Source organism: Cryptomeria japonica, chromosome 4, assembly GCF_030272615.1.
Source record: "Cryptomeria japonica chromosome 4, Sugi_1.0, whole genome shotgun sequence".
Lineage (NCBI taxonomy): Eukaryota > Viridiplantae > Streptophyta > Pinopsida > Cupressales > Cupressaceae > Cryptomeria > Cryptomeria japonica.
In genome coordinates this window covers 666,294,582-666,309,566 of record NC_081408.1, presented here as the reverse complement: position 1 = coordinate 666,309,566, position 14,985 = coordinate 666,294,582, and the positions used below count along the sequence as shown (strand labels likewise).

At 38.8% G+C, this 14,985-nt stretch overlaps 1 protein-coding gene across 1 annotated transcript in view; it reads left to right on the top strand.

The window, feature by feature from the left end:
- LOC131061777 (AP-1 complex subunit sigma-2) overlaps window positions 1-13,005 on the top strand; it is a 63,201-nt gene extending 50,196 nt beyond the window's left edge. The window contains exons 4-7 of the mRNA XM_057995600.2: window positions 12,015-12,123; window positions 12,278-12,313; window positions 12,475-12,561; window positions 12,700-13,005. Of these exons, the coding sequence (XP_057851583.1) occupies window positions 12,015-12,123; window positions 12,278-12,313; window positions 12,475-12,561; window positions 12,700-12,771 (304 nt within the window). The 3' untranslated portion in view covers window positions 12,772-13,005. The remainder of the gene's footprint in view (window positions 1-12,014; window positions 12,124-12,277; window positions 12,314-12,474; window positions 12,562-12,699) is intronic.
- The last annotated feature ends 1,980 nt before the right edge of the window (window positions 13,006-14,985 follow it).

Genomic DNA, 14,985 nt, shown 5'->3' with positions numbered 1-14,985 from the left:
ACCGATAAACCACAATCAAGCTCCCTGTATGTAAACCTATCAATGAAGAACATACATATCCAAGAACTCCCACTGCATCTACCAATTCTGAAATGAAGCTTGAAGTATATCAAGTCTACTAGTAAATACACATATCAAGGTGTGATAGGTAAATCAAAACATGAACCAAGAACAACCACAATGATCCACACATGCAACTCAAATGTTGCATACTCTCTGACAATATGTCACCATCTTCCCAAATCATATGAACACGAATCTCATGGAAGAAACCATAGAATGAAGAGAAACAACTTGTAAATCATAACTTGTCCTTCTACCAACACCTCAAGGAAGCAACATTGTGTTAAGTATGATCTCCTCCAAAGTACCCCAAATGAAAAGCCATAACAACACCCAAACTAGTTCAATCTCTTAGATCAAACAAACATAGATATCATGTAATGTCAACATGGATGCAAGCCTCTCATAACTAAGAAGATCAAACTCATAATACATACCCAATGAAGGAAATTGGCCCAATAAACTATCTCCTAATATCCTCATAAAGATATTATAATAATGACATATGGACAAGGAGATAACCTTGCTATCCATCTCTCAAAATGAATCCTCCAAAACTAACCATCTATCCATAACTGAAGATCCATATATATGATAGTTAAGCATTAACATAATGCACCTGAAAGGAACAATGGGCATTACCTCTCAAGTAGTAAAATGTCGAGTGGAGAAGAGAATGCTCATCAAGATATCCAAGTCATCATGACTCACTCTAAGAACAATCTTCTCTCAAGTCAATACCAGGTGAAATCTCGCAGTCTATTTGCTAAAACAACCAACTATCTTAACACATGTCTCTAATCACAAGAGAACTCTAGCATCACCTAAGTGTCCATGCATCCATGAGCACCTGTAACCCATCAATCCATGCCAAACTCCAAATTTAACGTAGCACCATCATGAAGTAATCAAGCAAATGATCATGTACTCAATACAAAGAGAATCACCCAAGATCAATGTCAAAGCTTCAACTATAGAATCAGGATGTAATGTCCCCTACTAGGAGGCTGCGAATTCCTGTAACTTAATAATAGTTCAGTTCTGATATGATCAATAGTCCCATCACTAGATGCTTTTGATTCCTTTCCTTTATATCTCTCAATGTGAGGGAGAGGTCACACTTCTTCATTATGGATGCCCTTTGGCAAGAGACACACCATTTCACCATTAGCACCCTTTGAAAGAGTGCAACTCTTCATTATGTCTACTCTTTGAAAGGGACACAACCTTTCACAATCAGATCTGCACTTCTTATTTAAATCAGATCTACACTTCTGATTCCCAAATTATCCCCCTTTCAAATGAAGTTCTCTTGTCCCTTTTATATCTCCTTTTTGAGGGTGTCACAACTTTTCATCTTATGCCTTTTGACCATTCATTAAACTTAACTAAATTTTAGTTATGGTTCTATTTAATTTTATTCTTTTATATTTATAATTTTATTATTATTGTTTTTCATTAAATCCTAATTTGAAAAGGGGACATTACAGTCTGCCCTTCCCAAAATTACTTGTCCTCAAGCAATGTCCATGGGGTCTTAATTGTAATTCACCTTCCGCTGCGCTACTTTGATATTACCCAAGGCATTGAGAATTTGCAAGGTTTGCAATTCTAGGACAAGTTAGGGGTACGGATTTCAGGTTCTATGAAGCTCTGAGCTCTTTTGAAGGCTAGGTCCTCAAAGATTACATCCCTACTTAGTTCAATATTTCTTTTACCAGGTACATAGATTTTGTAGGCTTTGGTGGTTTCACTATATCCTTCAAGCAATCCTCTTTTTCCAGAAGGCTCTAGTTTTAGTTTTTTTTCTTTAGGTACATGGATATAGACAGGACATCCAAATATCCTAAGGTGGCTGATATCTGGCTTAATTTTAGTGAATACTTCCTCAGGAGTTTTGTTTTCAAGATGGGAGTGAGGGCATTTGTTCTGTATATATACTGCGGTGCTGGATGCTTCTGCCCAGAGATTTGTGTTAAGGTTTTGATCTAGAATCATGGTCTTGGCAGCTTCGACTATAGTCCTATTTTTCCTTTCAGGTACCCCATTTTGTTGGGGGTTATAAGGTATAGTGAGCTCCCTCTTAATCCCATTATCTCTACAAAATTCTTTAAACGAATCTGATGTGTATTCTCCCCCATTGTCGGTTCTTAGGGTTTTAACTTTGTTTCCTGAGTGGTTTTCAGTTAGTGATTTAAATTCTTTAAACCTAGAGAGGATCTCTTCTGATTCTTTATTTTTCAGAAAGTAGATCCAAGTCTTCCTAGAGTAGTCATCAACAAATATTACATAATATAAGAATCCCCCTAGAGAGGATACAAACATAGGTCCGCATACATCAGAATGAACTAACTCTAGAATTTTACTAGTTTTCCTAGTACTATTTTGGAATGTACCTTTGGTATTTTTACCTAGGGCACATCCTTTGCATGCCCCTGAATGATCTTGCTTTAACTTGGGTAGACCTGTGACAAGGTTTCCCATTGAAGATAAAGCCCTAAAATTCAGATGGCCTAATCTTCTATGCCAAACTTCATTTGCATTAGTGGCTTCATGGATTAGGGCTAGGTTGGGTTCCGTGCACAGCTCTACAAATAGCCCCGTCTCTGTCCAATGGTCTTTGCCTTCTTGATTGAAGAGTTCTTTGGCCAAGCCAATACTCTGTTGTCCATGAATGTCATTCTGTATCCGTTATCTTCCAGTGCCGATATGGAGACTAGATTCCTTTTGATGCTGGGGACATATAGTACTCCTTCGAACCGCAAGGATATGCTTGTCTTCAATTTGATGGTGTAGGTTCCTATTCCTCTGACTGGATGTGTGGAGTCATCTCCGATGGTTACGTCCTCATCACTCTCCTCTGTCATGGAGTCAAGTACTTCTCTGAACCCTGTGATGTGCCTGGATGAACCATTGTCAATCACCCATGAGTTGATCTTGTTAGAAGCTTGGCTTGTGAGTGCCGAGTAGAATACATATTTTCTAGAGTCATCTTCCCCTTTAGTCTTTTCTACTTTGGCAAATGTAGCATGTTTCTTGGTTCTTTCTGGGCACTTTGCAACATAGTGTCCGAATTGATCACATCTGTAACATTGAATGTGAGATAAGTCCTTCTTTGAAGTATTTTTGCCTTGACGACCTTTTCTCTTTCTAAACTGCCTTTTCTTGTTTTGCTTGGTGGAGTTAGTGTTTAGGACTTGTAGGTCTTCATCTATATTCTTATGTTTCATTCCCATCTTGTTCAATCTTGATTCTTCTTGGAGACAATCATCCCTTAATCTTTCAAACTTAGGATACTTGGACCTTGCACTGATGCCTTGGACGAATGTGCTCCATCCACTAGGCAACCCATCTAGAGCAATGAGTGTTAACTCTCTGCTTTGGATTTCGTAATCCAAAGTTGCTAATTCATCTCTTAGAATTGATATCCGCATAAAGTAGGCGTTGATTGTCTCCCCCTTGTTCATGGTGATATGATTTATTTCTCGTTTTAATGCTAGAGTTCGACTTGCATTTGATATCTCAAATGTGCTTTCAAGTGCTTTGAACATTTTATAGGCTGTCTGATGTTTTCTTATGATGGGGCATTATGTTGTTTCTCACCCCATCAACTATTATTTTTATTGCCTTTTTATTTCCCTCAATCCATGCTGTTTTGTCAGGTTCAGTTTCAGGTTGGTCATTTTTAGTTTGAACAAATGAATCCACTTTGTTCTCTTTTAAGATCATCTGAATTCTAAATTTCCAGGCTGAAAAGTTATCGCCACCTCTGAGTCTGTCTTCGAATCTGATAGCGCTGGCCATTGGAGAAATGTGATGTAGTATATAATCTTGTTCTTAAATTTGTTTCACGAAATTGAATAGCCTCAAGTTCGATCAACCTGGCGCTGATACCATGTAAATGTTATTGCAATTTCCAATTTAAAGAACAAGTTATATGCAGGATGGTGTATTTTAAAATTTTGATATTATAACTATGACAATAATATTGTTATCTTTCTTTTGCTGTAGGTATGTGTTGACGTGGATGAAATCGCATTGCTGCAAACTCCATACGGTCAACGCAAAATAGAATAGCCAACTGATTATCCTATCCTCTTTTGAAATAAGGGAATCCCTAATGCTATTTTCTACGCTTTGATCAAAGGGGATAACCTCAAGGTTTCTTTTGTCAGGTCTTGACTGTGGGATCTCTCAGTGGCTTGATGTGTTTTTGCTGGAAACACAAGGGGACTTACGATTTGCAACAAGCTAGTCTGCGGTGATTCTCGAATTACGCAATAAAGAGCAAAAGGAAAGGTTTAGGAGATCTAAAACTAACAACACGGGTATGCGGGTAGACGGATTCCACATAACCAATTCCTGCTTAGCCAGAATAGCTCACAACCTTGCAGGAACGGTGCAATCTTCAAAGGGTCTTGGAAGATTTTCAGACTGGAGACGCACGGCTAAGCACCCAATTCTGGCGCAGCTCAGACAGACACTTGCAATTGAACTAAGCACAATCGAAGGCTCAGGTTAACCACACAAAAGGATACACAATCAGCATATCCTCAATGGTATGAGCCCGAATCTATCAAATACCTGCACACCCAAAATAAAAAGATCTATCTAAAATGCTGAAAGAAACCATGCAAACAGGATGAAAACAAGACAATAAACACCAAATCAATGTTTATATATTGATTTCAACTGCCTATTACAACAATTTCTGTAGCATCTCTATGCTACTGCTAAGATCTAACCTATTCTAACTCTAAAATCTAACTATCTAACCATCTCACTATCTAACAATCTCCAACCCTTTACAAAAGAAAGGCCTCTGCCTTTTATAGATATTACAATTTTGAATCAGAGGCCAGGATGGACTGCATCCAAGGGTCCTGATCTGCCTTCCAGAAGCTGACAACTTTGACCCATGCCCATTAAATTCTCAGTTATCCAACCAACAAATATCTCAACTACCAACCACTTTTGGCTTTAATTTAGGTCTATCTGGTCTTCTTGGTGGTTGGGAATAGTTATCCACAAAAATATCTTACACGGGACCCATAGGCAGTTTATAATAAAGCAATTTCAGCTTTAAAACTGAATTTCTGGACTTAAATCCATCTGTGCACTTTCTTGAGAATGCATAGACTGAGTGTTTTTTTGCCTTTTGCCTTCAATTTCGCCGGTGGACTTCATTTATGTTCAACGACACGGTTCCCAATGCTTGGTTGCTCTTGCGCTCCTGCATCTTTTCTTTTCCAATCTTCAGCGCCTGGCCTTGAATTGCGACCCTTCCTTGATTTGCGTTTCAAGTCTTTCTCCTGGTTCTTCGATGACGTCCTGCGATCAACCAATTTCATTTCATTAAATCAATTTGAAAAATTAAATAATTTAATTTTAACAAACATTAAATTTAATTACGACGTCTGGCTTGAGAAGCTCTTTGTGAGATGTATCTTGAAAATGCTTCTCTTTCTCTTCAATTGTGAAATCTGATCCTTGGGCGTTTTACTTCTGCGTGATTTTACCTTTCGAGTGTTGGGCGTTTTGAAATCTTCTTATGGCGCGATTCTGGAGGTTTGGAGAACTTCTGCAGATTTTAAAACTCTTAACTCTCATGCTTTTTTGGTGAATTTCGGAGAATGGAGGGAACCTTTTGTAATTTCATCATATTCTCCAATTTAGTCCCCCAGGGTCCAAAATTGGCGGACTCAAGGCGAATTTCGGGCCTTATGGGGATTTTTTACAAACCTTCCAAATATTAAATTTCGGCCCCACGGTCCGAAATTGATGTTTTGGGTGAAATTCGGAGCTCTTGGGGTTTCGTACAAACTTTTAAGCATTTTCAGACCTAAAGCACCCTTTTTGGGAAATTTCAGATTGTTTGAACTTTTTGCAACTTTATCATTTTCGGACCTCCTGGCGTTTTTTGGAATTTTAAAAGAAAACTTCGGACCATAAGGCGTTTTGGAATTTTGTGATCTTAATGCCAAATTCGGAACTTAAGGCGCCTTTTGCAACTTGTCCAGAATTTCAGACCATTCAACGTTTTTGCGAATCTTTGAAGTGAAGTTCGGATTTTTTGGAGGTTTTAACGTTTTGGTGCCCAAGGTATTTTTCGCGATTTTAACCTTTTGGAGCTTTCAGCGTTTTGAAGCATATTTTGCAAATTTTAAACAAATTTCGGAGCTCCCAGCGTTTTGCAACCTTGGAGATATTTTCGGAGCATTCATACTATTTGCAAGTTTGATGGGTTTTTAAAATTTTGGGGTTGGGGTCCGAAAATGGGTGTCTAAGGCGAACTTCGGACCTGGAGGAGCCTTGCAAGATTTCGCGTTTTCACATTCCGCCCCTAGGGTCCGAAAATGAGGATTTTAAGTGATTTCGGACCTTAGAACATTTTTGGCGAAGTTTAAAAGGAACTTTGGACCTAAATGCGCCTTTATAAACTCGATACACTTTCCATTTACCTCCCCCCAGGGTCCAAAAATGAGGCTTAAGGCGAATTTCGGACATAGAGTGTTTTACACATTTCGGAGCTTCAACGCCTCTTTTGTGATTTGCCATTATTTCAAATTTTGGAGCAAAGGTGCTTTAGCGAACTGGAGACTTTCGCCAATTTATAGCAAACTCCGGATCCTTAAGGCGTCCTTCGCAATTTTGAAGATTTCGAAGTGTTAGCACACTTTTCTGCCTTTGCGATTTTGGAGTTTTCGCGCTTTGGTGCCCAAAGGCATTTTCGGACCATAAGGCATATTTCGCAATTTTCAGAAGAATTTTGGACCTATAAACGCGTTTTGCAAATTTAGAAGAAACTTTGAATTTCGGCCCTAGGGTCCGAAATTGGTGCTTTAAGTGAAATTCGGACCTGAAGGCACTTTTGCAACATTTCACTTTTTCGGACCTCCTGCCAGTTTTGTCAACTTTTTCACTTTTTTGGCCCAGGGGTCCGAAATTGGACAACTTAAGTGAAATTCTGATCTCTGGGGCATTTTCGTAACTTTTGAACTTTTTCACATTTTAGCCCCAGGGTCCGAAATTGGGCATTTTGGGCGATTTTAAACGTTTTCTCAAGAAGTGCGAGCTTGGGCACTTGGGCAAGTTTGTCCAGTTCTCCTCGGAGGATCATTTAATGGAATATAACATTTAAGTATAAGAAAGGAGAAGGATATAAGGAAATATCACTTATATCCTCCAGGAGTTATATTGCAAATTCTAGTTTTTGGAGGTTTCCTCAGTTTTCAGAGTTAGCCAAATTTCAGGGTCAGGAAATTCCAGACTTAACCAAATTTCAGGATCAGGTAAGAAAGACACGAACTGGGGGGGTCCCTATCCAAGACGGGGCCTGTCCAAGATGGGGATGGGTGTGCGATTCGCACAACAGTATGGAGGATGAACATGTATCGATTTCAATGTCATCTCCTTTCTTTTGAATGATGTATATATAGTAAGGTTGTCACGATCAAGTGGCACCTTGATCGGACATGTCTTTTAGACACGTCCGACCAAGATGTCACTTGGTTGTGACTCTTACCAATATCAACCGATCCATTCGATGATAACTAATCGGTGCTAGTGTAAATGATAACAAATCTGTAAACATAATGAATCAGTATCATTGCAAATAATAACAGTTCGATAATCACACCCGATAGTCTAAGCTAATAACAGAATGAGTTAGGAGAGTCTTATCTTGTAGAAGCTACTATTGCATTAACATTTACAAACTAAAATTGATGATTGCATGGCTAATTTTTTTTTGCATTTTTTTCAACTTTGGTGAAAAAAGGTCAAATTATATATTAAAATTCATCCTTGGTCGGCCTGGATCCAATGGTGAGGTCCATTTTTTCCTAGGAAGTCAGTTTTGAACACTCCCCCCCAAAACTCTCATATGAATGCATATCCAAAAAAAACCCATTTGACTCGATATTTTCCAAGCCCCAAATTTGCAAACAGCCCATCATAATAGCAAATCCAAAACCTTTAAATCTGCAATAAAACAACGTGCAAATGTGTTCCATGCCTTGTAATGTCCCACATCCTTTATGCATAGCCATGGCTTCAACTTTGCACCTTGTTCACTCAAGCTAGAGTTATAACTCCAAATCAACCATAAAAGCTTTGATACCACTTGTTAGGAAGTAATGTAGCAATACCCAGTTACATTTAATCTATTTCCTACATAATCCATGAGAAAAAAACATGCATACAAGCTTACAGAACCATCATTATAAAGATCAAATAGTCAAACCATAAGATAACACAAGATATACCCTAGAAAAACCCTCATGAGGGAAAAACCCAACCTCCAAAAGCATCCATACTCCATTTATTATTCAGCAATAAAGCAATACAATGTACTTACAAAGTTACAATGAACGCTTCTGAATCATCAAGCCTTCCAATGCATTCTCCACGTGTCCAAGCACGAATCCACACATCCCATGCCATGCTTCACATATGCAATCCTCCAAAGGACTCAATATAGTAGTTAAATCCCAAATCACCAGCCCACGTTAACCACTAAACACGTGCTTGCTTATATAGATTCAAGCTCACACAAATACAACCAAGTTGTAAAGTAAAACCATGTGCCACAAAACCATGTGAACACAATATCATTGACCCCTCATTTAATATTGGTTACGAAGTTTTCACTTTATTAAATATCTTTTCCCAATGTTGAGTAAATACAATTTAATATTACAATGTTACAATACAACTTATTAAGCGGCCCCAAGAATATTCTGAATGGAATCTCTACGTGATGCACATCCATCTAGGTTCCCCTAGGTGCAACACACATAATAAAATAATAAAGCATGACAAATATCATGCAAGGTGTACAACACTTTATCCCAACAATTGCATACTCCTCAAATAGGTCTATGCAAGTTAGATATGTGCTATAGCTACCATTGCTCTCTGTTAGGTAATTAATGTTCTATGGCATAGTGTGCATTTTGACATCCATAAGTAGGTAGCATTGATTTCAAACTTTATAGCGTCCTGACATCTACCTCTGTAGATGTATTGACAGGATGGTGATGTAATTGGCAAGTCCCATTTTTTAAACTTGAACATCTTCCAAAAAGTTTATCATTAGTTTGCATGTATGTGCATGTGTTTTACTTTTCATATATGCAAGTCAATTTTGACCTCTAGAATGTTGTGTTATGGAGGATCCTAGTCTTTGAAAAAGGTCAGCCAGTTAACCTCAACAGCTTCAGTCAAAAGGTAATCTACAGATGAATTATGCTGATAGCGTGGGCAGACAATGTCTGATCACTGGTTATCTAAAGATTATGAATCGACCTCTTGCCAATGTTGGTAATGATTAAGTCAATATGCTAGAATAGACTTCCATGCATCCAACAGAGATATATTGAAGATCATTCCAAAAGCCTCACAAAACCAGGGCACTGCTCGTGGTAGCTCTACCTGATTATCAAGGGAATATAATATTAAATAAACTACAAGATGATAGGGTCAACATCTTGCAAATCCACTGGCATGGTGAGGTCTTTTTGTCTCCTTAAACATCTTCATATTATCAATATATATTTAAGTGATACATAATTTTTTTGAATGAGTATTCAACAATATTGTTCAAGATTGACAATCAGTTACTGCAAAAATAACCTTTCATAGATGACATGAATCATCCAATCAAATGATACCTGTGAAATGCATTTGTCAATATCATAACTTACTGCCACACAGAAACCTGACAGACAGAAATTCAAATCTTCAATCACTCTAAACATGAGGCACTAGCAATATAAAGAATTCCTATGTAGATTGTATTATTTCAGCCTCGATAATCTATATAATTCATGTGTTAGTGGGAAGCAATTTTATAGTGGATTGAATACAGTTACATGTGGCACAGTAGTGATGCACAGCAGAATATATAATAGATAATTCTAATTTTTTTTTTTTGATCGATAACAATATATAATATATTGCTTAAAATAGAAAAGTTTTACATCCGAAGAGCAGATAGACATTCTGCCACACTATGGGGTCACGCCCCTACTACAACAAGGAACCCGACAAGACACCATCCCACCACGACCAACAACCACAAAAAAAACCACTTACAGACACAAAAACCACCAAAGAGGCCCCGAACGACCCATATAACCTATCTACTAAACCACCCTAATGCCTCTTCTCTTGAGAAATTGGGGATACCCCTGTTGGGTCCTACCTCCTGCGTCACGCTCCCTCCACCTGGCACCGTTCCTTGCCTGCTACCACACAGAGACCCACGCTCCACCACCTTCGCCTGTTTCTTTGGAATTTGGTGTCGAACCAAAGGCCTCCCATCCGCATCCAGAGGGGCCTCAGACCGAATGGGGGTCACCTTCCCACGAATCTTCACTCGCTCAGTTGGCCCCAATTTACGCACAAAATCCACAATCTCGCCCCAACCTTTCCTTGCGTCCTCCACTTGCAGTGCAATCGGCCAGGAAGCCGACCAGATGACAAAAGGCTGCAGCGCCCCCACATCCACCCCAATCCTCCTCCGCGGGCCTTCCACCAATTTCAGCCCCCCGTCAATGATAGCTCGGGCCACCACTTCTTGCAAACCACCCGCCCATTTGGGTCTCAACACCAGAGATGTAACCCGTTGCACTTCCTCCACCGACTTTCCCACCTGCAAGGCCAGAGCAGCAAAAAGCGACGAAATGTCAAGGTTTGTTCTCGGCCGCCAATCTAGAGTCAGGAATTCCTCTCCAAACAACAACCTCACTGCCCCCCAGAAGTCTTCTCCATCCACTCTGAAGACGTTCGTCAGCCTATTCCTCAAGATCAGCCCACGAAACGCAGGCAATTGCCCATCCGACATCAAAGAAAAATTTGCTTCCATCCTTTCTCGCTACTGCACAAAAAAAACCCTGAACACACCGCCTACCACCAAGCAGCCACCACAAAATGCCAGGAAACGAAACACAAAGGCCTTTAAAAGTCACCACCATCACATATCATGATTACTCCACACGCCTCGCAGAAAACTAAGCATCATCGCCAGTCACTCACACCGGTCGCCTCCATCATCATCCATCACCGCAAGGCCACTTGCAGTAACATCGTAGATCACACACCACGAGGATCTTTAATTCCCACAGGACCATGGCTACAAATGGTCACTTCAAATCGAGCTTGGGTTCACTTTTCTATGATAAGCCATCTAACCAAATTCAAAATCGACAGGACTAAAATTTCTAAAGTCCTCGAACAAACTATACTTATTTTCCAAGGAGCCATTCGCTCCCACATTTGAAAGTTTGTCAGCTTCCAAGTTTGCTTCTCGGAGGACATGAGTCACCTTAAAATCTTCAAAACCGTCCAACAGAAGTTGCATTCTTTGAACTTGCTTGTCGAAGTGCCACGCCTCCATTCGGCCTTGAGCTATCCCGTTCACCACAACCTGAGAGTCTCCTTCCAAATGGAGTTTCTTCACTCCTAGTTTCCTAGCCATTAGGATAGCTTTTAACGCTGCTTGACACTCAGCAACGTTGTTCGATCCATCCACCAAATCTTTTAGCACCAATGGCCAAAGTGTTGCTCCAATCGTCTCGAGCAATCACCCCAACACCAGAAACCCCCGGGTTGCCCCTCGATGCACCATCGAAATTAATCTTAATCCACCCCTTTTCTGGCGGAGTCCATTCAGGGATTGATTGAGCTTGACTCTGAAGATTAGCTCTCAGGTGCCCATTAATAGGCAGATAATTCTAAATATTACAAGTATGCAATAACAGCATTTGATTTTATATAAAATTTCTGCTAAAGATCCTACAAGGGACTTCGCATCCATGTGGGATCCACCTAATCAAATTGAAAGCATTTTGGTGTTGAATGTACCAATGGCATGATTATTCTGATTTGTAGTTTCTCTTGTTTAGATGATTTGGAGGAGATGAATCTGATTGTTTATTTTATTGCAGGTATGCCAGCTTGTATTTCTGCATGTGCATTGATGGGGAGGACAACGAGCTAGAGATCCTTGAGATAATTCATCACTATGTTGAGATTCTTGACCGCTACTTTGGCAGTGTGAGTCAGTCTGGATATTTGCCTTAATTGTAGATCTGCAATGCTTTAGCAAGGACTAGATTCCATATATGACCAGATTAATTTGCAATTGGCATTGATAGTGTGGATGTTTAAGTTATAATGTTGCTACATGTTTTCTTATGTATGCTTGCAGGTTTGTGAGTTGGATCTCATCTTCAACTTTCATAAAGTGCGTACTCATCTAAGCAGTTTTTAACTTGCCCCTACTTCAGTATTTTAAGTGCTGGGCAGACTAGGATAGTCATTTGTTAATTCATTCAGATATTGTTTATCTAATGCTAATGTATATTTTGGGACATGTACCTTATATTTTTTTGAAACTTCTGTTAGGCCTATTACATTCTAGACGAACTTTTGATTGCTGGAGAGCTTGTAGAGCCAAGTAAGAAGACCATTGCACGAGTTATAGCTGCTCAGGTATGAGTAACTTACTTCTGTTCTGTTTCTAGAATTCAATTATTACTGTAGATTGCAAATTCATTTATCCTTTAACATTGCTTAAGCTAAATAGATGTCTGGTTTCTGATGTTTTAAGACAATTCATTTTTGCTACAGGATTCTTTGGTGGAGAGTGCCAAAGAACAGGCTAGTTCTTTGAGCAATATAATTGCACAGGCAACCAAATAGAATTCCTGTAAATACATTTCCTCATCCAGTTTATGACAGAATTTTTCAGGACATTCTTGTATTTCTAGGGTGATTTTTTCTAGGAATGTCAAATCTACAGCTTGTTTACAAGTATTAATTGCTGTCCTTTGAAAGTTTTGTTGGAGGTACAGAGCCTTGAATAGGAGGGACATTTAATTTGTTTTTTGCATGTTTTGCCAAATTATGTAAGAGTATTTTCAGCATTTCATATCATCCCTTCAACGCTTTGTCCTCTATGTTGCACTCTCACATTTTATAACGTTTTCACCATTTCTGTTAACACTTGGTCCATCTTGGTAGCCTTCTGCTAAGATATGATTAATTTAAAAAAGATCATTGACATCAGTCCAAGGGTCGGGTGAGGGGATTTCTTGCTTGACTTTTTGTGACAGTAGACTTGATTTGCAAAACAATAACAACCATTAAGCCAGAAGCAAGTATATTTGATTATTTTGGAAAAAAAAGAGTTGCACCTAGGATTTCAGTGTGAATTCTACAGCTAGAAATTTTATTTGTACGCATGGTGGAATTTTGTTGCCAGGAGAACATAAGGGCATCTGTGACGTACCATAACATAGGGCTTTTAGCATGTGTTTTTAATTGAGCGTTCTTAAACAGTGTGTTGATCATTTTAACTTTTGTTCCAGTCACCTTCTTTATAGTTTTCAATTTTAATTTTTTAGTAATTAGTTAACCTAATATGTCTTTGACTAGTTTTAAATTGATCCAGGAAAATCTGAGTGCTCAGGCATATTGCAATATTAAGTGTTGCACAATGGCCTTCTGGTTTTGTCAATAGGATTCTCATCATAGTCAACAATTGCGTTCCAAACTGCAAGTTATAACTTGATGTCTATGTTTCTGCACAACTTGTCCTGTTGTCGATGGTTGTGACACTTGCAATGAGAATATGAATCGTCATGTCTCAAGTAATGCTTCATATTACCTTCTCTTGAATAAATATGAAGCATTACTTGAGACATGACGATTCATATTCTCAATGAGAAAGAATATGAATATGAATCGTCATGTCTCAAGTAATGTCTCAAGTATAAGTTTGAAAAAGGAATGTCTTGGAGGGCTTCAAAAGTACTTGAGTTGATTCATAATGATCTAACAAGTCCCTTTCCATATTTGTCTTTTAGTAAGGCTCGCTATATACTCATCTTTGTTGATGACTCTTCTAGATTGCATCTACTTACTTCACTAGAAGGGTGAAGTGTTTAAAAGGTTTCGAGACTTCAAGGTTCTTGTTGAGAAGCAATCCAAGAGGTAACTCAAGATTCTCCAAAGTGACAATGGAAGAAAACGTGAACCATTATGTTGAGCAATTGTGTGCCCTCAAGGGGATTGATCTTCAACATACAATTGTATATGCACCACAATGGAATGGTGTTGACAAATGAACAAGTATGACCATAGAGGATACACTAGTTACATGATTCATGCTCATTATCTTGCGTTGAATTTTGGATTGAATCAATTAACTATGCTAATCACATTTAGAATCAAGTTTTCCACAAGGCCTTGAAAGGTATGATTCCATTTGAAGCTTACTGTGGGAGGAAACTAGCTGTGCAACATTCTTTCAAAAAACTGAAGGCTTTGGAACCACAAAGCCAACCTTATATCTTTATTGGATATCTTGATGTTGTCAAGGGGTATTGGCTCTTGGACTATGATATGCATGAACTCTCCATTGAGAGGAGTGTTAACTTAGAGGAAGTATTTCTTGGGCTCAAATTACAGTAACTGTTGGATTTTGCCAAGATCAAGAAGTCATTGAAATGTACATGAAAGAGACATAATATGGGATAAGAATAAACTGTATTCTCATCAATAGAAAATGATCAATAATCAACTGTTCAATAGTTACATACAATGTAGATGAGCCTGCTTATATAGGCAAGGCTAGGGATATGTATGAGCACACAAACATGACATGTGGCTCAATAAGAAACAAGGGTAGGTAGGAAATAGGTGTGGGTAGGTAGGAGAAATAATATAATATTCCACATGAGGTGGATCACCCACCGAAGGTGGAATTATCACTCCACAATAAGTGGATATGATAGTGTAATAACAAGATCAACACCATAAGAGGTAGAATTTCTCCTACACACACTATCCCAATGTGGCACAAACACCCAAGTGTCTCATATCCAAACTACTATGAAATGCATTATCCTAAGT